We start from the raw sequence: 26,597 nt of genomic DNA on the forward strand, positions 1-26,597 counted from the left end.
CAGTAGGTAACTGGAATAGAGTGACATAGAGCTTACGGGTAGTCATAATCACAGGACGTTGACCTACTTTCAAGGTTACAGTTTGTTTGAGTTTAACCGTCATCGAATAACTATGGTCATTTTGGGCCTGAAGAATCATAACTGAAGAATGGTAAGTATTAGGCAACCATTAGAGGAATCATAATTAAAAACATATCAAATGTTGTTTATCTTTTAAAATCAGCAGCAGGACAGGCTTAGAGAGTTAAAATAGTGCATGGAGGTAAAGTATGAAAATTTAGTTAAAAAATTTGTAAATATAGAAATGGAAAGAGATATTGATGAATGCCATAAAAAAGGTCCTGTCAGTTAATGGAATCACAATTTATAAAACAGACTCATGTCTTTTATATAGTTGGTTGAATAATGCCTCAAAGTCTATGGAAGTGAAAAGGGTTTTTATGTCTGTGACATGTAAGTATTTATAATAAATTGATCTAAAATCTGAACATTCTATTAAAATGGGTTCCACTGTAAATGAAGAGTCACATGTGTGGCATATAAGTTGATCTCCCTATTTAGCAGATAAGCACGAGTGAGATAAGCGTGACCAGTACGGAGCCGACAGAGGACAGCCTCCTCTCTACTGTCTCTCCGACTGGGCACACAAGGTGTAATTTTTGTTTGCACTTAAAAAGTTTGTTGCTGGTCTCCAGAGACCTTGTTGATGCCATTCACTTTGAAATTGGTTTGCTGGGAGGTTTAAGGAGATACGGTAGTCTGGTGATAGGACGCCAGGCTCGTGACCTAGGGTTGTGGGTTCAAGTCACGGCACAGCGATGTGTTGCATCTTTGAAAAAGATACTTTACTCTGCTTGTTCCAGTCTACTCAGTTGTAAATGAGTACGTGGTTGGGCAGTGCTAGAATTGTAGAATGCTAGCTGTGAGCGCCGAAATGATAACACTGGCTGTATGCTCCCCAGGGAGTTGAGAAAGATTTTGGCTGGTTGCAAATGCCCTATAACCACGGATAATAATTTGTGAACCCCTTTGAGAAGACCTCTGAACTAGGTTGTGATAAAGCAGTATATAAGAATCTCCAATTATTATTAATATTATTAGAATCTATATAATTATTATTTTGCATTTCTTTCGAGATATAGAGAGGTTATGTTTAAAACTGTTTTTGACCAAAGGCTTTGTGCCCTTCAGCGTTTAAATTACTAGGTAAAAGAAGACTGTTTTTGACCAAAGGCTTTGTGCCCTTCAGCGTTTAAATAACTAGGTAGTTGTTGGTTGTTGGTCTAGCATCAGTTCCTGATTCAGGATAGGCCAACCGTCTCTGTAATGTTATTTGATTTGTCCCTTGTTTCAAGTCCAACTGATCCAAAACACAACCTGGAAATAGCAGTTCCATTATTCAATTCAATAAGTTCTTGTTGATTCAGTTTCTGTCTTTATGTCACTAACCTCACAAAGTAAGCATCAAAATTGACTGTAAAAAAAAGTCATCAACTCCGAGTCTGTGCCATCCATTTTTCATTTATCACATTGTTGGTCATGATTGTCTTGGGAAAACTCCCACAACATTGTCACTTTTTACTGTAACATGACCAGTTACAATGTAGCATCCATTTTGAAAAGAAAGTTCTGCTGCTGCAAGATCTCGCAAAATCTTACCAATACATGAACAAATCACTCTCGTAGCATCCTGGATACTCCTGGGGTTAATCTCACTTTCTCTGCCTCTCTGGAATATGTCGTAGCAAAATTGATCATGCAGCTTATTTGATTAGTCTCGGGTGAAAAAAACTTGACCAATCGCTAGTATGGTACATGTCCTTTGAAGATTATAGAGGAGAGACACCTGTCTTCAAAGCCATTAAAATTTACTGTAACACATTCTTTTGCTATACATCAAAGGATAAAACTAGTCTTCCCTTCTCATCCACAAGATGGTGCTCACAAAGTCTTCAATTTTGCTATAACATATTCCAGGGGTGCAGAGAGGGGAAAAAATGAGAATAACCCCTAGAGTATAAAAGATTCTTTCGTAGTGGGGGTAAACAAATCTGACAGGATTGCTTTGGTAGGAAGACAATAAATAACCCAAATCTATATACCATTACTCCAATGATTTTATTTTGACAATTACATATCATTATTCATTTAATAGATGGTATACGTTTTCCATGAGACATCTCAGATTAATAATATAATCTACAATACTATTTGGAGCAAGCATTTTTGCATCAATGGACAGGCCATGGTTTAGCTGATATTGTGATAGTTCAGTAGACGTAAGTAGAGAAAACATGCAGAGTCCACCTTTGTGACGATCATAAATAGCTGACAAATAAAGTTCCATTGTCACTCCCACAAGCCTTCGTCGTTTGAGGTGAGTATAGATAAATATGCAGGCAAGATACTTCGGTACTTCACACAGCCTTGAGATACTAAAGTTGGCTGTTATCACAATTTACTACCTTTTATTTATAAACAAAACAAAATTAACTATGTTAAACATAAATCTATCCCTGCTATTCGACCTTACATATAATTTTATGGAAGGATGTTGAACTTTTGTTGAAGCTTTTTACAACCAGCAATACTGCATAGCTAATTACACGTGATAATATCAGGCAATTATGTTTTGGACTTACACAACCCAAGACAGTCATATAATAATAATGATAAAAAATGTAAGGACTTGACATCTCTAGCTGGCAGCTATTATCACAATGACTGAATGGACAATGCTTACTTCTAGCCTATCCTTCATACAACACCGCAATGGATTTCACCAAGGTGTAGTATGGGGGGGGGGGGGGGGGGGGGACACTAGGAAATGTGACACTATTAAACAAGAAACTCACGGAAGGTTTCACACAGGTCATGAACACAAGATTTTCCCCCTAGTGTTACATATCATGATAATTGTAACTGAACATGATGTCACCGATACTTTAATGAAAATGAACAAAGATGTCTGTGACCACACAGATAAAGCACTTGTTTTCATCCCATACATTACTCTGCACTTTCTAAAACTGAATATATCATCGAGACCTAAATGTGGTCAGTACATATGCCAAACAATTGAGAACTTATTAATGTTAAGTACTGCATATCATATCAGCTGAATAATAAGTAAAGAGGTTTAACTCTTTCACCCCTGAAATTTAATAATGAACTATTCCAACCTATGAATTGGAAGAGTTCAAATGTGTCTTCAGGGGTGAATGAGTTCATATACATCATAATCCTATTTCCTGCAGATTTCATTACAAAAACTGTGAACCATTACAACTAAACTGCCGTTCAAAGAACAACTTTGTAATCAACATTATCACAAATTCATCAGGCAAATACTAATTGCCACTTTAAAATAAAATACCCCTACAAAAATTCAGTAATTAATATCTGTAAGCAACCTGCAACTGTTATAAGTTATAGTATATAGTTAAGATAATTTGTTAGATACATGCACTTTTACACTTTCATATGTACAGCTCCGTTTTGGAATGAAGATATCTTGTTCCGTTTCATGGCTGTAGACTCCTTAATATAAATTTAGCACTAGACTGTCCTGTATTTTACAGCTGAAAACGGTAACATGGTATAACCCAATAGTTCCTTCAACATAACATATACACTCTGCTTAGGCTCTATGAGTAATGAACAGCTATATGAAAGCTAAATAAAGAATAAAGACATGTAAAAAAAAAAGGGATATTTAATAACAACGAGGACAAAGAACAAGGGTGATGATTAATGTAAAAAGGTTTGTTCTTTTCAAATAAGGAAGCTACTAACTATATATAGATATATAATATCAGCTATGACGAAGATACCATCCAAAACATGAAAATGAAATACACATGTAAATACATGACCAAATTAATTTCCAATCACATAAAAAATTAACAAAAAAGTAATATTATTACAGTAGAAATATAATAAATTGAATACATTTTCTGTGTATAATTTTAACTAAATAATGAAAATGGTATTAGGGTAGGTGTTTTACTTTCTTTATCATGCTTGAAAGTTGTCTTCTATAATCTGGTCTCAGCAGGATCAGGGAATAATTAACTTGCATTTCTAAGTATATTTCCCATGATTAAATATCAACCCTATTCTACTGGAATGGACATTGTGACACGCCATCATAGTGTGCCCCACCTCTAATGTCATACAACAGGCGTCCCCACAACTTCTTATGAAATACAACTGGTCGGTATAACTGGTTTTCATAGTACAATAGAAAATTCTTACAACAAACTTTATATTATCATGGTATCTATGTAATATTTTGATATCTACAAAAAAAACTTAAGACCTGTTGAAATTTAATATATATTGAGTAATCCAAGATTAAATATGGAGATTTGTAAGAAATATGATTTGTTAAGCGTAGAAAATAAGATGTATAAGTAATTAATCGATCTATCTGCACTGTCATTCTTGTTCCAGCAAAGCTACAGGTGCAAACTTTAAAGATCTTTAAACCTTTTAAATTGTGGCCGAACAGCGTACTTTGTTCATGCTTTCTGCAACTTTCATAAGTAATCTAGTACACTTAAATAAGATATATCAATACCTAATACAATAATGAATTATCCACGATAATTTGCTCTATATGACAAAGAACACAGTCATTGACCAAGAGGATTCAGGTGAACCAATTGCATTAACAGAAATTAGAAAATAACAAGACACTTGAAGCTGGAGAAAATGTTTAAATAGTAGTGCATGATTATACAAATACAATAATTCTGTCAAGGTTTAGCATTCAAAACTAATTTACATAATAGTTTGTAGTAGGAGGAAGTGAAAGCAAAGAGAAGGAAACAGGTAGGGGAGTGATCAGAGACAGTATACCTTGACCACACCCACAGTGCACTGTGACCCACTGTACTGGCAAACCTCTATATACCTTTTATATACTAGAATATTTACATAAGAGGAAACTGAAATATCAATAGTATTTTTTGTTAAACTTATCTCCATATTTTTCAACTTCCAACACATCCCCTTATACTTACATATAAATGTCATACAGATATATATATATATTATATATATACTGGCAACAAACTGATATGAATCTTATACATTCTCAAGTAAAAAATAGACATTTGTTCTGGAGATGTAGCCGTTTCCTTTCTGTCCCATAAGTCTATATATAACTGTATCTGGACAAGTGCCGAGCAACATTACAAGTGTGTCGCTACACCCAAGCTCAATCACAAAGGACATGGCATGGTGCATGTCTTAAAGACTTTCAAACTCGTCCACTCGCTTCTTGGTGTTGCCCTGTCTGATCTGTTTTAGTGTCTTGTACTTGTCACGACCCTGCTTGACATTCTCTGTGTGAAGGATGTCGTTTGTTGTTTCTTTTCCGTCAATCTTTGCCCTCTCAAGTTCTGCACTCAGAGACTGTCAACATAAAATATGTGATAATCATTGGTCAGCTATTAAATCTTTTATCAAAAGTTTCTTGCATTCACCACACAATGCCCTTATTTGGCAACAAAAGGGGCATTACTCCACTAACATTGCATGCAAGCTTCTGAAATGTGTACTTGTCTGCGCTATATTAGTATGCAACATGTGTTCTAAGTTTGAGTTCAATCAACTCAAGGGAAGTCAAGTTATCGCACGGAAACCTTGTTTCGGATGCCGCAACCGCAACCACAACCCCAACCAACAAAGTAATACCTATATGATGCCTCGCATTGCCGGCGACACAAAAACTAATAAAACTTGATGTTACTTAACTGATTGTGGTGTTAAAAAAACTAGAATTTTGTGTTTGTGAACAAAAACAAATGTCTCCCCTTATTAGCCAATAGACAAACTTTGGTATAAACTAGAATTATGTCAGTATGACATTACAGCCGCTCACCACTTTAAATTTAATTGCTTCAGTAACACATTGAGCATCAATATCTACTATAATACCTCAGATATGTGTTCTGTATTCTGCTAATTGAAAATCAGGTCATGTGATGATGTTGCCTTTGGGATTTTCAAAATCAATCGCCTCTTAAATGATGCTTTAAAAACATTTCTCCCTCTCCTCTTTTTTCATCCTCTTTAAGTGTGATGCATTGTTGTAATTTTCATTAATTAGCATCCTCCAATGATGTGACATGAGCATTTACGTGCAGAATGGCAATCGGTGAATGGATAATAAAGAATAGGTGCATTTTGTGCTTGTGAAATGAAGGATAATTAACAGTAGTGGGAAAACATGCATGGAGAAAAGAGACATTGTACTCCTTTTATTTTTATTTATTTTTTATTCATATTAATTATAATTATTGATATATGTAGCGACTATATTTACCGTCATTGAATATACAAAATCTTACAAATGTTCTTCGAATATATTTGAATTATATTTCTCAATGTATCTTTAACAACGTAAGAGTTATTTCCCTTACACCGAATTGGATATTATTTTGACACGGCGCCAATTCTTGTCAAACAGCAGCGGCTGTTGTGTCATGTTCTTAAATTGTTACACTTTCATAAATCAATATACCAGAAATAGCATGCTGTGTTACAGAAATGTTTGATAAGCATACACAGTTCACATATCGTCTCGTCTCCGAGCCATTACCGTTATCAACCTAAGCACGATATGTCATATTACGTTCCCGTTTCAAACATCAAAATAGAGGGTATACTTCATCACTCATACGGTTTATAAGTATATATATTTACTTCTTCCTTCTACAGACAGCGTCAATGCTTGACAGTCTTCACATGTGCTTTCTCGAATCATATGTGTTTCACACGCGTAACACTCCTCAGACCGCAAACCGAGTTGCTAAAACGCTCAAACTTAGTGCACGAATTTCACCACCATAACACTCGTAGAATGCACCGGAGATAAACTTTTTTTTCAGCAATTATTTAAAGTAAGGATTATTATTTAGAGAGGAGTATCAGAAGACTTTATGTAACCCACAGGTGAGTGTCAGAGATTCTAATTTCTATTTGCGATAACGAAACTATATAGCGGAAGCATGCAAGACTGAAGTATGCGCACGCACCCCGAACGGAAGTGGGTCCGTCATTTCGTTCTCTGGACAGAATTAATAAGCCGCTCGGCTCTCGCCAAGAGCGGCTTAAAAATTAACATAGGGCCATATTATCTCTTTATAGAGTGGGGCACGAGACCCGAATTTAGAATGCGACACTCCTACTTCCCAAGATACATTAAAACTATAACAAGTTTGGTCAAAGTAGGTGAAATAACATGGAAGTTATGCCGTGGACAAACTTCGGTATTGAAGGCCATAACTCTGTACATAGTTAAGCACGAGACCTAATTCTAGAGCACTGCACACCTTCTATGGGTGATGCAGGTATACTTCAAGTTTGATCAAGATATCTTTAACGGTTTAAAATTTAGAGGCCGGACAATAATTTACTGAAAATGTTGCACTAATTTGACCTTTGACCTTGAGGTGAAGGTCACACACCTAATTCCAGTGCACCGCACACCTAAAGTCTCATCAAGATATCTTTAACGGTTTAAAAGTTATGGCCCCGACAAGTTGCGATTAGAAGAACCAGTACTAATACAATACGTCTCCCTTCATTCGAAGGGGAGACATAATTACCATATCTGTCAGAGGTCACGAGACCACACAAGCTTTTTACTTCAAAAGTGATCAAGTGGAACAGTTAACCCTTTAACCTCAACCTATTGATCACCAAAATCTAATTGAATGATCTGTCATGATTTGCCGATCTTTATTAGACCTTACGATATCACTGACTTACCTCAAGTCTGTCCTTATTGCTTTCAGATTTTTGGTACACATCTCGGTCCTCCTCTGGACGTGGAGCATTAAGGTCCCCAACAAGTTCAGCCGCTGAGAACACAATATATAGTCAAATTAAACATGCATTACCCTAATTGCCTGTATGCCGTAGAACCTGTTTGGCAAGCATCATTAACATCCTGGCAACCAATCTTGGAAGTATCCATTCTTTTTAATGGAATTAGGGTCAGAATAAGGGAGTAATGGCGTCAATCCCTATTTCATCTCCCGAAATTTATTAAAACAATTACATAGAAGAAACTATCTTTTAACTGACAGAGCTGAACACTATCAACAGAACAAAGTTCACAGAACATCACAATATAATTTGACATTGGTTTATCAAGTTAAAGTTTAAGTAGCTTAAGAGACAAACAACTCTGCTGAATAAAGAAGTTCTCTAAACAAATCTGAAGGGAAGATCTTCAAAACCATATATGACACTACAAATTTTACGGAATCAAAGTGTTCCATCTTTGATCATCAATGTAGATCAGATCTTGGGTTACAATTACACAGTGCCCTAAATGAATGAATTAGATATGTAATGTAATACATCCTACGCAGTGACTGGATTTCAACATTCTCGAACTGAAGAAGATGGATTTCCAATGCTACTCACATTCACTGTCAGACTCCTTCATCTGCAATAGTTTCTCTTCCATGTCGATGCGTGCCTGTTCAGACTCCCTCCATTCACGTTCCTTCTCCTCGCGCATAAGGCGTTCCTCTTCAGCCTGGACACGTGCTGCCTCAATCTCTATCTGGAGATTCTCTTGCTCTTGCAGTTGTGTTTGATAGGCATCATTCTGCTCCCTCAGCTCAACCATTCTCTCCCTCAATTCCTCCTCCTATTAAAAGAGAACAAAGTGCTGAATAAATTTTAAACCTTACACTTAAAACATTAGTGTTTTTTTCCCCCATAAAGAACCTTGAAAATATAAAGGACCACCCATTTTTTTAAATTAAATATTAAACAAAAGCCATCACATATAATATGGCAGAAGTGTTAATGAACCATCTATTTTCCTACACATTACAGTTGTACAAAAATGGGTACGGTCTGCCTACTGCTTCTCAGTATTATTAAGTACTATTTACATGCCTTTGTTTTGTTTTGATGTATGCAAAACAGATATATAAATACAACATTAAAGGGTTTTCATTTTTTACTTGCATTTCATTGTACTGTCAATATAATATGCATCCTGAATTATACCTTTTACCTTCCAATTGATCAAATGAGACAATGAATATTAATATTCTAGGACTTATCTTAAGATACTCTCATCTTCAAGAACTTATCTTAAGATACTCTTATCTTCTAGGTCTTATCTTAAGATACTCTAATCTTATACGACTTATCTTAAGATACTCTAATCTTCTAGGTCGTATCTTAAGATACTCTAATCTTCTAGGTCTTATCTTAATATACTCTAATCTTCTACAACTTATCTTAAGATACTCTTGTCTTCTAGGTCTTATCTTAAGATACTCTAATATTCTAGAACTTATCTTTAGACTGGTTCTGTCACTGGTGGTATTTGATAAAAAGCAAATTTCTAATACTGCAAAAGTTTATTTTTTAAAATATGGTTATACTGCCAGAAATCATCGGAACCCAATTTTAATAATATTTTACTTGTTGACATATAGACAATCTGGATTGCAGAATACCTCTGACAACAGTACATCTGTGTCAGTGGTTGTAGGTTTGACATAAAGTAAACAAGTGTACATCTATATGCTTCAGGTCAGATTTTGTTAGTTTTTAAATGTGAATACATGAATATATGTAAATACTTGCATGCAAAAGTTTGCTGATTGAACAATAACAGGTTTTGTTTATGATGTCAATAATCACCATCCCCCTTCTGGCATGGTTTCTTATGTCAATTATCACCCAACCCCCTTCTGGCATGGTTTCTTATGTCAATAATCACCCAACCCCCTTCTGGCATGGTTTCTTATTTTCAATCAATGTAACCCTGAATATTGTCCTTCTTAAACTTTGATCATATTTTTAATTGATGCCCTCTATTCACTTGTCCAGCTAAGGACACTTGGGTGGTAAGCTATTCAGATGACCACTTCTTCATGTCCAGAAAGCCACAATAGTGCCTAAAGGCCTGAGGAAATCCTCGATAGATTGGGGGTCTGTATACAAAATTGCATCCATGCTCGCACACTTAAAAGGCATAGGTATTTGAAGATAACCTTATAATGAACATAAACATACATGTCTAACCTTAAGTTTGGTCTATTTCATGGGAGTGGTGTATTCCAGCTTCCTAGCTACCATTTGACATATAGTTTTTACTGCAGTTAAGTTCCTATATAGATTGAGTGTGCCACTGTATAACCACAAGTGACATTTTTGTAATGGGGCCACTAGAAATCTGGTCATCCAGCTTTGACCGAGTAAAGGTGTAACAGTTCAATGATGCATGAATATGCTCATTGCAAGTTTTTCCTCAAAATGTACATTTAAAGATACAATTCTGTGTACTATCAGCAGAACTACCAGTCTGTACAGAAACCAGTCTGGCATTCTTTGTACACTACATACAGGCATTACAGAGCTTGATTTTACCATTTTCAAATTTTGTCTCTTATAATCGCCCATCCTCAAACTTTCATTTTTATCGTTTGGTATGGGCCAGGCTACTATTAGGACCAGTACAGTGTATACCTGGTACTGTGTTGAAATAATACAATAGTTTTACCGTCAAAACCATACTGTAAATATGACCTGGGACAGTACATACATACCTATTAAATCAAATAAGAAAAACATTAATGAAATGTGCTATTTCTTGATCTAGTGACTATGTATGATACATATGTATTAATGATAGATATGGGTGTGTATAGATACTGTAAAAAGGGGAAATTGATTGACCTTAATACCTGAAATCCCTCATGTTTAGTTTTACACATAAGTATTGGATGTGTACATTTTGAACAGCCACTCATGTATCTGACAGAGCCCATCAAGAATTTCATAACCATCAATAAAATTACTGGTTAAATATATATATATACTATATATTTTCGTTGTTATGAATTTTTCTTTATATAATATTTCTTCGTCCGTATGGATCATTTTTCTGATTAATACTATATATATATTTAAAAACAAATCTCTTTTCTGTACAGAATATTTTTTTCATGTTTTCAAAGTAATCGTAACACATTATTTTTGAAAAGTTTTCAGACTTTAAATTCTTGCTGTGCTCCATCATAATTAGACAAAATTGTGCATATCTCAGACTTCAGCGTAGTGTAGCCTCCAATATCGATGAATCTGATAAATGTGTACAAATGTTATCAGCAAGATATAATAACGGGAAAAAAAATACTAAATAAAAACTGTTATGAAAGAAATATTCATCTTCAAGATATCAAATTCCACATGATCATTAGAAGATAATTCCAAGAACAAGATCCCCCCCACCTCCTTTTTCAGAACATGATTCTTCTCCCGTTGATGCTGCTGACAAAATGCACAATTTATAAATGCCTCCATGTGTGACAATACATACCATATCTATTTGTGTCGATGCCTAGCAAAATGCAATATAAAAGTCTACAATTTTCTATCACTAATCAAAATGATTACTGAAATATCACCAAGATTTCCACCACCAGCAATAACATGTCCCATATATCAACAATACAAACAATAACATGTCCCATATATCAACAATACGAACAATAACATGTCCCATATATCAAAAACGATGATGCAATGACATGTCCAAAGTTAATCACAATAATACCAACAATAACCTTATCCAGAAGGCAATGCAGTGTTTAGTTTGTAATATTGTATACTTGATAACTTCTCATAATCCAGATGGCTGAATTCTATACATGTGACTACTTCTCAAAAACTCATAGACTGGTTTTTCAGCGAGTGGAATTTTGAATATCACCTTAAGGGGAATTCCCTACACATATTAATGGTAAGTAATGGTAACTTAAACTTATCTCATAAATATTTGAAAAGTTTGTTATCTCTTTCAACATAGAATCATAAAATTCTTGAACATAACATTTGAACCTGATTGTTCCTAAGAAAGTGGTTTGAACAGACAAATATGGCAAAAAAACTGCCAACCAAACCATCCAATTATTCACCTGAATGGTTTTTTTTCAATTTAATATTTGAAGCAAATAATAAAACAATTATGGACATTCTAAGATGGTAAATAAGATGTGCTGTGAACCTCAAAATGGGATGTTGGCCTCAGTTCTGGCTCCATCTCTATCACTTTTTCTGGTTCAAATCATGTTCACCGTAACAAAAGTCTATTGTTGTAAATTGTCTGTGTTTTCTATAATAGCTATAATTGTAAATTGTCTGTGTTTTCTATAATAACTATAATTGTAAATTGTCTGTGTTTTCTATAATAGCTATTTGTTAATTGTCTGTGTTTTCTATAATAGCTATTTGTTAATTTTAATATCTTCAGGTATAACAGTACACAACGCAGACCTTAAGCAAGCCCAAATTAGCATTTAGCTTACGTCACCATTAGTTAGTCAAATAGTTTGCCATTCCCTCAGTAAGGAATTAAAAACATGACATTAGTGAAAATTGCAAAGCCGGTTTCATACAAGACTGCAGTTAAAGGCAACAACAGAAACCACCTCTATCACATAAAACCACCAAAAAACAATTAACACCTTTAATTTTGTGGTACATGTAATACAAAGTTAGCAAATGCTTGATCAAAACTAGAATATGATGTATAAACAATGTTCACACAAGCTGTAAAATTGTATAATGGTTAAACAAGAGGCCCATAGGGCCTGTATCGCTCACCTGGATATCTAAGCAATCATGGCAGAATATTCTCCAAATGAGATCCAAGGGAATATGCCAGACCCCAAGGCCAATCCTTGTAGCATATATATCTGTATTCAATTTTTCATGCCCAGCAATTTTATGTATGGTAATGGGGTGGGGATCTCAACTGTTTCCAAGCTGTGACTCAGAAACTAGGTCCCTACGGTTGTGGCCAGACCCCAGGATCAATTCTAATATCATGACTGCATTTGTCTCTTTTTGCCCAGCATTTGTATATATAGTTTTGGGGTGGGGATTTCAACCGTTTCAAAGTTATGACCCAGGGGTTAAGTCTGCAAGGGTGGGGCAAACCCTGGGGTCAATTCTAATATCATGACTGCATTTGTCTCTTTATGCCCAACAATTGTATATATAGTTTTGGGGTGGGGATCTTAACCATTTCAAAGTTATGACCCAGGGGTTAAGTCTCCAAGGGTGGGGCAGTCCCCAAGGCCATCCTGGAAGCATATGTGCATTCATCTCTTTGTAATCGGCAATTGTCTATATGGTTATAGGGTGGGGATCTCAACTGTTTCCAAGCTGTGACTAAGAAACTAGGTCCCTAGGGGTTCGGTCAGACCCCAGGGTCTATTCTAATATTGTGACTGCATTCGTCTCTTTATGCCCAGCATTTGTATATATAGTTTTTGAGTGGGGATCTCAGCCGTTTTAAAGTTATGGCCCAAGGACTATGTTTCCAAGGGTGGGGCCAGACCCTAGGGCCATCCTGGAAGCAAATGTGCATTCTTCTCTTTATACTCAGCAATTGTATATGTGGTTATATGGTGGGGATCTCAACCATTTCCAGGCAATAAACTTTTTTTGGTCCCACCCCTTAGCCCGGGGGGTCAGCCCCACCATTTGTACAATTTTGAATCCCTGCCTCCCATGAATGCTTTTGATTAAATATGATTGATATCCAGTGCATAGTTCTACAGAAGAAGTCGTTTATAGCAATCTAGCCAAATTGCCCCCTTTTTGGCCCCGCCCCTCAGCCCCCTGGGGGGTCAGCCCAACCATTTGTACAATTTTGAATCCCCACCACCTAGGGATGCTTCCAGTCTAATATGGTTGATATCCATCACTTAGTTCCAGAGAAGAAGTCGCTTAAAGCAATATAGCGAAATAACCCTTTTTGGCCCCGCCCCTCAGCCCCCTGGGGGGTCAGCCACACCATTTGTACAATTTTGAATCCCCACCACCTAGGAATGCTTCCAGTCTAATATGGTTGATATCCATCACTTAGTTCCAGAGAAGAAGTCGCTTTAAAGCAATATAGCCAAATAACCCTTTTTGGCCCCGCCCCCTGGGGGGTCAGCCCCACCATTTGTACAATTTTGAATCCCTGCATCCCATGAATGCTTTTGATTAAATATGATTGATATCCAGTGCATAATTCTACAGAAGAAGTCATTTATAGCAATCTAGCCAAATTGCCCCCTTTTTGGCCCCGCCCCTCAGCCCCCTGGGGGGTCAGCCCAACCATTTGTACAATTTTGAATCTCCACCTCCTAGTGATGCTTCCAGTCAAATATGGTTGATATCTTATCTCTTAGTTCTAGAGGTGAAGTCGCTTAAAGCAATATAGCCAATTGCCCCCTTTTTGCCCCACCCCTAAGCCCCCTGGGGGGTCAGCCCCACCATTTGTACAATTTTGATTCCCCACCACCTAAGGATGCTTCCAGTCAAATTTAGTTAAATTCCAATCAGTGGTTAAGAAGAAGTCGTTTAAAGAAATTGTTGACGGACAGACGAGGGACGACGTACGGACGGACGACGGACGCCACGGTATGGCATAAGCTCACCTTGGTCCTTTGGACCAGGGCCCACTTGTATAAAACATCTCAACACTTGAGATTTCCTCAAGTCTGAGATTTCCCATAGACAATACATTGCTTAAGATTTTTCTTAACTTTGAGATGTTTTATACAAGTGGGCACTGGTGAGCTAAAAATGTAAATAGTCTATGACAGAACAAATGTGTACATTTTACAGAAAGAATTTTGTTTAAAAATATGTACCAATTTTTGTTTTTCTGCTTCACTCATTTCCTTCATACTCTCAAGCCGTGACTCGAGGTCTTCCATGCGTCTGGTGGTGTCGTCCAGCATCGACTGTTTCTCTTCTACAGCTGATGACAGCAAGGCCATATCACTCAGCTTCCTCTCAACCTCCATACGCTCTGTAAGAAATATAGAAACAAGTTGTCCCTTCTTCTCCATATATCACGAGTAATTGATTGATGAATAGGAATGTCAAGTTTTCCTAACATTAGAGATCATATAGAAACTGCAAATAAGAAAGTTACATGAGATAACTTCTTCACAATGTAAATAATTTGTCCATCATTGTTATTGAAGAGTTAGGAATACAATGGGTTACCAACCCCATTTGCAAGATCTGGGTGAAGTATTGGAAAGCTAGTTTTGAGCACATAACTTCAGTTTGAGCACACAACTTCAGTTTGAGCATAAGACCGGTTTAATCAATACCAAGTTTGTAATATATATGACAGAAATTCATCAATCGGCCTGATGTGGTAATTACATTCTCAACTTAGTACAACTTTGATGACAAATTTAGTACTTCTTTAGCCAAGAACAGATGATTACTTCCAATATATCTTTATTTTAAATTGTAACAATTTCCACGAGACTGACCATCCTGCTGCAGTTTGAGTTCCTCCTCTCGCTTCCTGAGTTGTTCCTCCCTCATGATGAGTTTTTCCTCCACCAGGCGGCGTTGTTCCTCAGCTTGTCGCTGTGCATCCTCTGCCTCTCGTAGTCGTAGTGCGTCAAGCTCCTTTGCCATTTTCTCCTCCTTGGCTTGTGCCTTCATTTGCTGCACTTCAATAGTGTCAGGCTTGCGACGGCGCATGTAAAGTTCATGATTTCCCATACAAAGTGCAAGGATTCTTTTGTTTATTCTAAGACGCTCTACATAAAACACAAAGTCCTACAAAATAAGAAAGAAACCTCATAATTTAGAGACAATCACCTCAAAATTACAAAAAAATACACTGACAGAGAGAAACACAACTTCATTTATATCTTAATGTAATATTCAAGGAAGTTGCTTCTACAGAAAACAGAAATATATTATCTTGTAATTATAAGCAAGCCTTCATAAACCAGAAACCGTACATGAAGTTCTCCAACAGATTTTGAAATTAAAATTCATTTATAACAAACAAAGGTCACTTAAGAAAATAGTTTGCTACACATGTGTTGTTCAAAGTAATAACATGCCACATGGTATAATTAGAACTTTGTTATAATAATGAATTGTACAAAGCATGTATATAGTAAACATGATTTACAGTATACAAAACACTCTCAATGATCTCTAATATCTGAACATAAAATCACTTTAAAAGAATGATACTGAATCAACAACAACAGGTTATAAAATACTTGCAGGTGCTTTCTTGTCGATAGGTTTGATGATAAATTTCTTGTCGTTAAAGGAGATATTGCTAATTTCACTCCATGGGAATCCTATTTTTGGGGTCAATCTGAAAAAAGAACAATTACAATAGTTCAAATTTTGAATTTGAATTCAAGAAATGATGTCCTAACAAAAGTAATGCAATTCACTGGAAAACCTTATAATTTCATACTCAATATCTATATGTAATTGCTACTTTAATGAGATCATTTATAACAATGTAAACAATCAATGACAATAATTATTACTCAGAAGAGTAAGGTAGTTTGGTAAATAAATCCATTAGTGTAAAGAGGACTATGTTTGCTACAGTGTCAATAGTAAGCTTAGAGTGTAAGTGTCTGTTACCTCTTCTTTTTTATATAAATCACCAAGTGTCATCTACACTAAATTTTACGTGGCCTTATTCAGCACATGCTTCAAACCAATATCCAAAATACTAATCTATTTTGCAATTTTAAGTGATATCATTAAATTTAAAATCAAAATACATTCTTATTTCATCTGACATTTTTAAACTTACAACAACTATTTAAAGTTGGTGGTGGTTCTTAAAGACTACTTACTTATCATTTTCTTCATACACATTGAGTCCGAGGGCATCCACACCTAATAACAGCACGGTGGCCTTCTTGTTCTTAATTTTAAAGTAGTTCACACCATACATTTCCAAATCTTGTGCTATTTTAAGATACTCCAACATGGCGTCACATCTGTAAATGTTAGTCATCAGGTTATGTTTAAAGAAATCAGAGAGTTATGTCCCTTGAATCAATGAACAATCTGTCTATACCAAAATTGTAATTGTACAATTTCTGTAAAATTAAGAATACTGTTGGTCTGTTTTAAAAGTATATTTAAGCCTTTTTAATTTCTAGATATTGTAAAAATTGTTTTTGTATGTCTGCCAGGAATCTTTTTACATCTGGTTCTGAACTATACTTACACAAGCATTCCTTTGTGCTCTGCGTACCAGTTTGCGATGCGTTCGTACCACTGCTCTTTGGTGAGGTTATGTTGATCAATTACTCTAAAACACATACATAAAACAAGCTCATATCATTTTGAAATTTTGTGCAATTGAAAATTTGCACTTATCATCTGCTATTTATTCCGATAGCAAAATAAGGTAACAAATCTTTAGTAATGACATCAAAACCTTTGAGAAAAAAAATTGGTTTCAAACATCAATACAATACACCAAACATTCATCTTCAATAATAATCAAATTTAAATATCAAGTCTTGAAATTATTAGTTGTAAAATTATTTGAGCATTATTAATGCCTCAATTTTTCACCTTTTAAAATGTAAACCAATGATGATGCAATGTATCGGACAAAAGCAAGGTCTCCTGGTTTAAGGCAGAAATAGTGTTGAATGATTTGTTCACAAGTATGATAATAATGCCCAACCTTGGGAAAACTTGTTATAATAAACATCACTTTAATTCATGTTTCTAGAATTGCTTAAGTGTAAGCATTATTGAAATGATATTCAAATACAAGGTGAATCTTTGTTGTTTCTGTCCATGTTATCCTGAGGGAACAAAAGGCATTATAGGTCAATTTTGGCCTCATAAAAAGTAAACAATTTCAACTTAATCTTATTTTAATACCAATTTCTGTTATAAAAAATTATATTGGTTAATTAGGGCTATCTTTCTTGTTGCAGATTTTTTTCCAATGTGCATGGGTATATGCCCTTCCATAGCAACACAATTGAATTGCTATGCAGAAATAGCCAAAATATCCAGTTTTTGGACAATTTGCAAACAGAAATGAGGGCCTCTGCATGTCACAAACATTCCCTTCGACGAATGAACATTGGTATGACAATGTTTAAGCATGTCAAATATTTATTTGTTTGTTACATGCGGAGACTTTCAAAGTTGCAAACTGTTGAATTAATTTCTTTCAAAATGGCCATTTTTCAACCAAATAGCGCACAACAGATGATAGGTTTTTATCTCTCTACCTTTATAATGTCGTATCTCCAAAACAAGTTGTCGAATGAACTTTAAATTTCATATTTGCGTACTTCATTTATTCCAGATTACCAATATAATAACTAATTATAAATGCTGATGAGGCCAGAAATGCCCCTTAATGCTGCTAGTGCTTTGATTGTGTATCTGAATTCTCTCTCCTTAGTCTCCATGTGCCCTACCTCTGGGGAAGGAGCGTATCATTGGCCAGGTCGACACCTTCCTTGCCTTGATGTTTGACCTGACACGCATAGGAAGCCAGCAGGACGGAGGTCTCCGGTGGACAGTATATCTCATCACTCAGAATGCCTTCCTTCACTTGCAGGAAAAACATCCTCTGCAAAACAATGGCAGTTTTTAGAATGATTTTTAAGACAATAATGTCAAGCCTTGATTTCAATTTCATTCAAATGTAGAACACAAAACTGATATAAAACCTATCACAAGTCATTCAGCACAGCTCTAACATAAGTCATTCAGCACAGCTCTAACAAGTCATTCAGCACGGCTCTAACATAAGTCATTCAGCAGAGTTCTAACATAAGTCCTTCAGCAGAGTTCTAACATAAGTCATTCAGCATAGCTCTAACATAAGTCATTCAGCACAGCTCTAACATAAGTTATTCAGCACAGCTCTAACAGAAGTCATTCAGCACAGCTCTAACATAAGTCATTCAGCACAGCTCTAACAGAAGTCATTCAGCAGAGTTCTATAATAAGTCATTCAGCATAGCTCTAACATAAGATATTCAGTGACTAACACAGGTCATTCAGCACAGCTCTTAACATAAGTCATTCAGCACAGCTCTAACATAAGTCATTCAGCACAGCTCTAACAGAAGTCATTCAGCACAGCTCTAACATAAGTCATTCAGCAGAGCTCTAACAGAAGTCATTCAGCAGAGTTCTATAATAAGTCATTCAGCATAGCTCTAACATAAGTCATTCAGCACAGCTCTAACATAAGTCATTCAGCACAGCTCTAACAGAAGTCATTCAGCACAGCTCTAACAGAAGTCATTCAGCAGAGTTCTAACATAAGTCATTCAGCAGAGTTCTATAATAAGTCATTCAGCACAGCTCTAACATAAGTCATTCAGCATAGGTCCATACCCAGGTTTAAAGTCACCTAAATTCAATCGATGATGTTTTTATGATCCTTTTTGCGAGTTCATAGGGAAAACTCCATGAAATGTGAATGACAATCAACATTTGCATGTTGACTAGGGCTGTAACGTTATACAGCGGTACGCTACACAATTGTGAAAAACTTTAAAGCTATTTTGGGCCAAGTCTATTTCCAGTTATAAAATTGCAATTAAAAATTTGCAACATATCTGTTCTCTTTGCTTCTACTGTTACTATATGTATTGTGATACATATCGTACCATGACCACAGTTGTGAAGAGTCATAGTGGTTAACTTACCTGTGTGACTTCCAAAATTAGTTCTTCTGAAACATCTTCTGGGAAAAACTTCGCTCTAAATTTGAACTGAACCGGCGTTTCTTTTTTGACATCTTGATTCAAGACCTGATAATAGAAATATATGTGTGATGAGAACACAGAAGGGAAAGATGGATAACTATTTCTATGGCAGATATTATCAACAAGACATCTTTGCAATTGCTAATGTTCCGAACATGTTTAACTAATTTCAATTTTTTCAACAATTACCTGTACTTTTGAGCTGTTAACTTCAATGACAATCCAGCGCTTGATGGTTGTAGATTGGTTTTCAATCCAGGATAATCCTAACTATTTTGGAGCTCTAATATATGGCATGTCACATTAATTCTGAACATTAATGAAAGCAAACCACAATTTGTAATTTGCATTTACAGTTAACTTTGTCAGTTTTCAATATTTAGAATCCCAGGTTAAGACAATTCTTAATAATGTGGCAATGATATTAAAAACAAATATTCAAACTTTTTGTGTGTGTGTGTATGAATTTTATGGTTGGAAAGTACTAACAGCTTTAACAAAATAAAATACCGTTTCACGAGTAACGTATTCCTTCTATGGTTCATTAAAGTTTTGTAAGTACTTCTACGCTTGTTTCTCTCCGTTAAATAACAGTTACTTGATCTTTAACCCTGTCACCACTGCAGAACATAATGGACTCATCCAAATCAATGCCTGGTAGAGTCTACTAAAGTTACATAGGGGTGAAAGGGTTAATTGGCCTCTTTCTTTGATAGCCGAATTATTCTTTATATTACTATTGAAAATCAGAAGCATTACCAGCTAATTTTCTCTCCTAAATTGATTATTGTTACATCATTAACTGTCACAGAACCAAATATGGACTTCAAGGTAACAGGGGTATTCAAGTAATCTCTCAACGCAATAGCAAAGTGTAAAGGAACCCTTTCTTAATGCTAGGTGTTAATTTATTATTCAAATATTTTTCAGACATACATCCAGGAAACCAAGGGTCAGATATAGTACAGAGAAACCTTACCCTCTTGTTGAGTTTCAACCAGGTTGTGTATCCTTTGGTATCAATGTACTGGAGACCAAAGAACCAGATCTCTCGCAGACCAATAGTTTTGACAACCTGAAACAACAAGTGTATGTAAATCAGAATACTAAAACCTAAGTAGTAATATGATTGTTAATGTCATGTGTAATACATGATATTGTAAATAAGGAAGATAGAAGTTGACCAGATACGCTAACATATTGCAGTTTGAAAAATAAAATTTGTAAATCTATTTCTTTCACACTGCAAATTCTACAGTAATCTTGACAGGCACATACAAAATCTAACAGAATATTCAATAATATTTACTAACTTGCAGCAAAATGCAGTAGTGTTACCGATTAAAAACATTGTACATTCCCTTTAGGATATGTTCTACTCAGGACTGGTCTGGATTTGTATTGAGAGATGGCTTACCTGGTCGAAGAGCTGTTTGCCGGTGGTGCTTTGCTGGATGGCAAACTCCAACTCAGCGTCCAAGGTGGTGACGCGTACATTGACCTACAAACACACACAAAATAACAATCTTATTATTTCTTTGGTAATACAATGTACTATGCCCACGCTACGGTTTTTCCTCGTCTGATAAAAGACAGGGAGGATGTATTGATGCTTCCGTATAACACATTTTTGTTACCATTTTTTACTTGCAGATACTGTATAATACTCTATATGCCTGAATATCATAACTTTATTGTATTGTCCAAATTGTGTGTTATTATAAAGAACAAATAAAGAAACTAACATCATCATTTGATCCGTTCTTTACAGTCACAAGGAGACCATGCAAGGGATTTTTTTTATCTGTCATACTGTAGCCCTAACCTTCTTTTATCAACCTTTTTGTGTTATGGAAAAATTCAGAAATGCGGTTCATGGCAACATAACTTTTATCAGGTCAATATCAGAGGTTTAAAAATTTCAAATATGCTTACATTCCAAATGCAAGGGAAATACCATATTCTTTTTTGGCAATTCACAATGATTATTGTTTAATTTACAGCTTGTTTGAAGATCCCAACGCCATAGAGTTTTACATGTCCCACTGTTTCAAGATCCCTACAATCGAGAACCTTTTAATATGAAATTGTGAATATGTTTCTACAGAGGGGGAAGATAACTCTAATTTGTCACTCGTACTAGGGAGATATACATGTATGCACCAGTTCCTGCCCCAATAAAAGATAAAAGATGCACCTTTTTTCGTGACAATATGTTAATTCGTTTATGGTGGAGCCTTGCAAAAACACTGCTCGAGTTCCTCATTATTATATGACACATGTTATACGAGTTCCTCATGATTATATGACACATGTTATACGAGTTCCTCATGATTATATGACACATGTTATACGAGTTCCTCATTATTATATTACACATGTTATACGAGTTCCTCATTATTTGTATGACACATGTTATACGAGTTCCTCATTATTTGTATGACACATGTTATACGAGTTCCTCATTATTATATGACACAGGTTATACGAGTTCCTCATTATTATATGACACAGGTTATACGAGTTCCTCATTATTTATATGACCCATGTTATACGAGTTCCTCATTATTTATATGACCCATGTTATACGAGTTCCTCATTATTTATATGACCCATGTTATACGAGTTCCTCATTATTTATATGACCCATGTTATACGAGTTCCTCATTATTTATATGACACAGGTTATACGAGTTCCTCATTATTATATGACACAGGTTATACGAGTTCCTCATTATTATATGACACAGGTTATACGAGTTCCTCATTATTTATATGACCCATGTTATACGAGTTCCTCATTATTTATATGACACAGGTTATACGAGTTCCTCATTATTTATATGACACATGTTATACGAGTTCCTCATTATTATATGACACATGTTATACGTTAAATGTCAAGGTTTTGTTCAGGAGAAAGGGCTTTATTGCATGCAGAAAGACTTGAGTTGACATTTTCATTCAAGAAATTGGATATAATGTTCTATTATTTGTTTGACTTTAATTGTCAAATGATCAGAAAGTGTTTTGTGGAAAACACTAATCATGAATAATCCATTTGATACTGTCCATTGTCTTAATGGTCAAGACACGTTTTGTTTTATGGATCTACCAGATAAACCTGTTCAGCCATGCATAAAGGTCAGGTATATAGTGTCTGTGATAACATATAGACTCTATATAGCTGGTATCAAGGTCAGGTATAGTGTCTGTGATAACATATATAGACTCTATAGCTGGCATCAAGGTCGGGTATAGTGTCTGTGATAACATATAGACTCTATAGCTAACTGATATTACTTTTCCATGAGAAGTGGACATCTACTAGTACTGTCTGACTATGGTAGATTGTACTTGACAACACCAGTAACAGGAACTAAATACCAATTATCCATGGAGAGCTGACTAAGATTAATCCAACCTCATAAAGAGTGGCCTCAGGCTATTATCATAGCCAGTTAGACAGTTGCACTCTGATTCATCTAATTTAGAAAACAGACCCAGGTACTGTAGTACACAACACACTGTAGGTAGTTGTCCTTAGCTAAAGGCCAAAAACTATGGGGGGTTTTTGGGCGGGGGTTCTGATTTAAGTAATTACAAAATTAACCAATTATTTAGACCAATTGTATTAATTTTTCATATTTTATTTCATGTCTTTTTTAATAATATTATGGGATTTATATGTCAGATTTGACACCTGCCAGTGAAATAGAACGGTGTCATAAATACACCCCGGTTTTTAGCATGTTGTTAGGGATGATTAAGTGCATTTTGAGCGAGATGAAATTGTTAGGGTCGAAAGTAGAAATAAGGTGGGTACCTGAAACATACATATATTTTTAAGCCTTATAAACATGAACCTCACATACTCATGCAATCTGTATATATATGAAATGAATTTTTTGTCATGATTTTAAACTTTTAAGAAAATCAATTTCTTTTTTTTAACATTGATTTTCCATTGATAAGCTAATAATGACCATATAGCAGAATCAAAAAGACTTGTACATCAACGAAAATATACCCCAACTTTAACCTCCGGGAGATACTAATCTAGGTATTGATATAAATGCAACATCTCTATATGTGTTTTGTGTCTGTAGAGCAATACTTTTGGAAAGTTTGCAAATGGTACTTAGGTCAATGCATACCTACTCAACCAATTAGTATAAATATTCTAACACTACTGGTGTCATTTCAGATCATAAAATAGGATCGTTTTAATACCTTCAAATTGTTTGTAATAATATGAAATGCAGCCCTAATATGAATTCTAATAATCAATAACACATTCATATAGTCGCATGTACATGTGCACAACATTAATTTTAGACGAGAGTTCTATTCATCTTAACATCAATATAACCTAGGCGGTGTTGTATTTGCAGTATCCTGTTAGTTGGGCAGCATGCATATGTAGTGTTACTTTTTAACAGAAATGTTTGCATAACATGTTAGATTCTCTGAAGACGTGGGATTCATTTTGCTACAATATGGCCAGATCACTGTTGTTACAGAGTTATTTAATTGACATCACAGGTGTTGCTTTTCTAAATGTGTTATGACAGTCTGTCAGCTGTTACAAAATGTCCAGGTAATGGCCAGAGGCAGATCAGTCAGCTATTTGCCAGTCTGATACTATAATTTTGTATGTAAACTAAATATGTAAAATAGTGTGGTATAAAGGACATATATTACGTCAAGTGGGAGACACACAACGTGTCATCAGACTGTGAAAGGTTTTTCTCAAAGGAATTCACTCTTTTTCTTAGATACTGAGTAACCCAAACTCTGACCACAACTACATATCTATATGCATCCCAAAGTCCCTCCCAAACCACAATGTTAACTATCAATTACATTACTCCACCCATCTCCTCTCCATTCCCCTACCCAGAACATTTACATTATAAATACTCCCCTCTGTCCTCTTGCTCCCCCCCCTCCCCCCCCAATCTCAACTATACTTTGTATTTCCCCAGCCAAAACTGTTACATCATTCCATCAATCATATTTCCTCCTACTGACCAAACTTGTATGTCATCCACATAAACCTCTTTCCCCTCCCAACCTCTGCTAGTTTTTTTATTATTCTTATTATAACCCTCCTCTACACACACACACCCACACACATGTACACGAACCCCAACATTTACATTACTCCCACTCATCCATCCCTCCTTCTGTCCCAGATCAGGAGTCAGGGCAAAGCCTTAATGCAACTACATGCATGACACCAGTATTTGTAATATTCTGTATCAAAATTTGGTACCATCATATCCACACATGTACACTGGTAGCCAAGGATCTGCTGACATGCTTGTTGATATGCAACAGATCTGATGGTTTTTTATTCTCCAGCTGATAATTTTCATATTGTAAGATTTCACACCACTGGTAGTAGTCTCCCCCTGATTACAACGCCTACACTAGGGTGCGCCCATTTCCAAAACATTTCCATCTAATCTTGGGTGTAAACTTGAAACAAATCCCTCGTAAATCTCTCTACATAACATGTGAAGATGTTTTCACTTTTAAGATATGCTACACTGGTATGACACAGACTATACATGTACTTCACCTTTGCTCTAGACAGTACTAGTACTATGATATATGTAACTCCAAGGCATACATCCACTTACTAATATATATAGTACATACTGATGTACCTCAGATACAGATCAACTCCACCATCCAGACACTGCCAAATGTGTAACACACCTACACATACTTTTAGCTCTGCTTTTTAACAATTATTTTATCAATGTAATGGCACTTTGAATAATGTGATATGTGAACCTGTAGTGAAGATAAGAAACCTGCACTGATCGAAATCATCTAAACGTGATTATGTAGTACAGCACACACTGAGTATCAGACTCTATCACAAGCATCTTTTACCTGCTGTGATAGGTAAAGTAGATTTTAAAAGCCAAAGTAAGAAATTTGAGTAAAGCTGTGAATCAAATGATATTCAACACAAGATCAAACTTCCACCGAACACCCTCCTTACTGTACATGTACGAGTGTTGTCATAATGCAGATCTCTCAACACATTGCACAGGATTCCTAAGCTTTCTCTTTTGTTATTTAAATGCAATGGAAGGACAAAATTAAGTGTAATGTTAAGTTATTACCAAACTATCATACAATCACTCTATTGTCACAAATATGATAATAGGAAATAGATTCAATCACAACAGGCAAAGGAGCAGGTAGTTCTTGTAGTTTGTTAGATGTGTCGACCGGTTTCATCCCTACAGTGGGCTTCTTTAGGTATTTGCTACCAGTCAAACCTCATTTTAACTATAATCGAAAAATATTAGTAAGAATTAAATTGATCCATTTTAAATGTGACACTTGACCTGTATGCAAACTTCTAAGATTCATTTGATAAATCTCCTACGAAAGAGAATTTCATTGACGATCCATCACGTGTTCAGTAGGCATACAGGCATGTTAAAAAGACAAACTTTCCATGTATAAGTACCTTGAACTTCCACAAGTATGCAGGCAAACATGGCAAAGCTTTACCACTTGAAAAGTTCCACTGGCAAATAATAATGAAGTGTGTTCTTAAAAAATATTTCTTTTTCTAACGGAAGTATGCAGCTAATGTTAATTCACTTCCAGATCCAGATAACATTTAACATTAGGATTTTTAATGAATTATTCAGCAACCTATCAAAACAACGTAATTAATGTGTTTACATACCATGAACATTTATTCTCTTTGTTAAGGATAAAATGTTAATAATAATCCCTATTATTTCTGTACCGCCTGAACGTGATTCATTTTAGACAGTTTTTGCTCTGTAACATCCCTATGCTCCTGACGAAATAACATTTTTTAAGTGTCAGGAAGGGTAATGTAGAACAGTGACATCCTGTAGGAACCCTACATCAACACTCTAAAACATGAGTGTCACTATAAAAAACACGACTCAGAACACAGCCCAAAACAGGCAAATTCTTATCCGCTTATTCATGTGT

At 35.5% G+C, this 26,597-nt stretch overlaps 1 protein-coding gene across 3 annotated transcripts in view; it reads right to left on the reverse strand.

Annotated features, from left to right (window-relative positions):
* Positions 1 to 2,099: 2,099 nt before the first annotated feature.
* LOC110454896 (radixin-like) overlaps positions 2,100 to 26,597 on the reverse strand; it is a 47,173-nt gene continuing 22,675 nt past the window's right edge. For all 3 annotated transcript variants that reach the window (XM_021504676.1, XM_021504674.1, XM_021504675.1), the window contains exons 3-14: positions 21,016 to 21,099; positions 20,578 to 20,673; positions 19,539 to 19,643; positions 18,294 to 18,448; positions 17,072 to 17,155; positions 16,692 to 16,838; positions 16,096 to 16,192; positions 15,339 to 15,633; positions 14,700 to 14,860; positions 8,446 to 8,674; positions 7,783 to 7,874; positions 2,100 to 5,421 (exon numbers count right to left, since the gene is read on the reverse strand). In XM_021504676.1, the coding sequence (XP_021360351.1) occupies positions 5,257 to 5,421; positions 7,783 to 7,874; positions 8,446 to 8,674; positions 14,700 to 14,860; positions 15,339 to 15,633; positions 16,096 to 16,192; positions 16,692 to 16,838; positions 17,072 to 17,155; positions 18,294 to 18,448; positions 19,539 to 19,643; positions 20,578 to 20,673; positions 21,016 to 21,099 (1,710 nt within the window). In that variant the 3' untranslated portion in view covers positions 2,100 to 5,256. The remainder of the gene's footprint in view (positions 5,422 to 7,782; positions 7,875 to 8,445; positions 8,675 to 14,699; positions 14,861 to 15,338; positions 15,634 to 16,095; positions 16,193 to 16,691; positions 16,839 to 17,071; positions 17,156 to 18,293; positions 18,449 to 19,538; positions 19,644 to 20,577; positions 20,674 to 21,015; positions 21,100 to 26,597) is intronic.

Source organism: Mizuhopecten yessoensis, unplaced genomic scaffold (genome assembly GCF_002113885.1).
Source record: "Mizuhopecten yessoensis strain PY_sf001 unplaced genomic scaffold, ASM211388v2 scaffold8103, whole genome shotgun sequence".
Classification (NCBI taxonomy): Eukaryota; Metazoa; Mollusca; class Bivalvia; order Pectinida; family Pectinidae; genus Mizuhopecten; species Mizuhopecten yessoensis.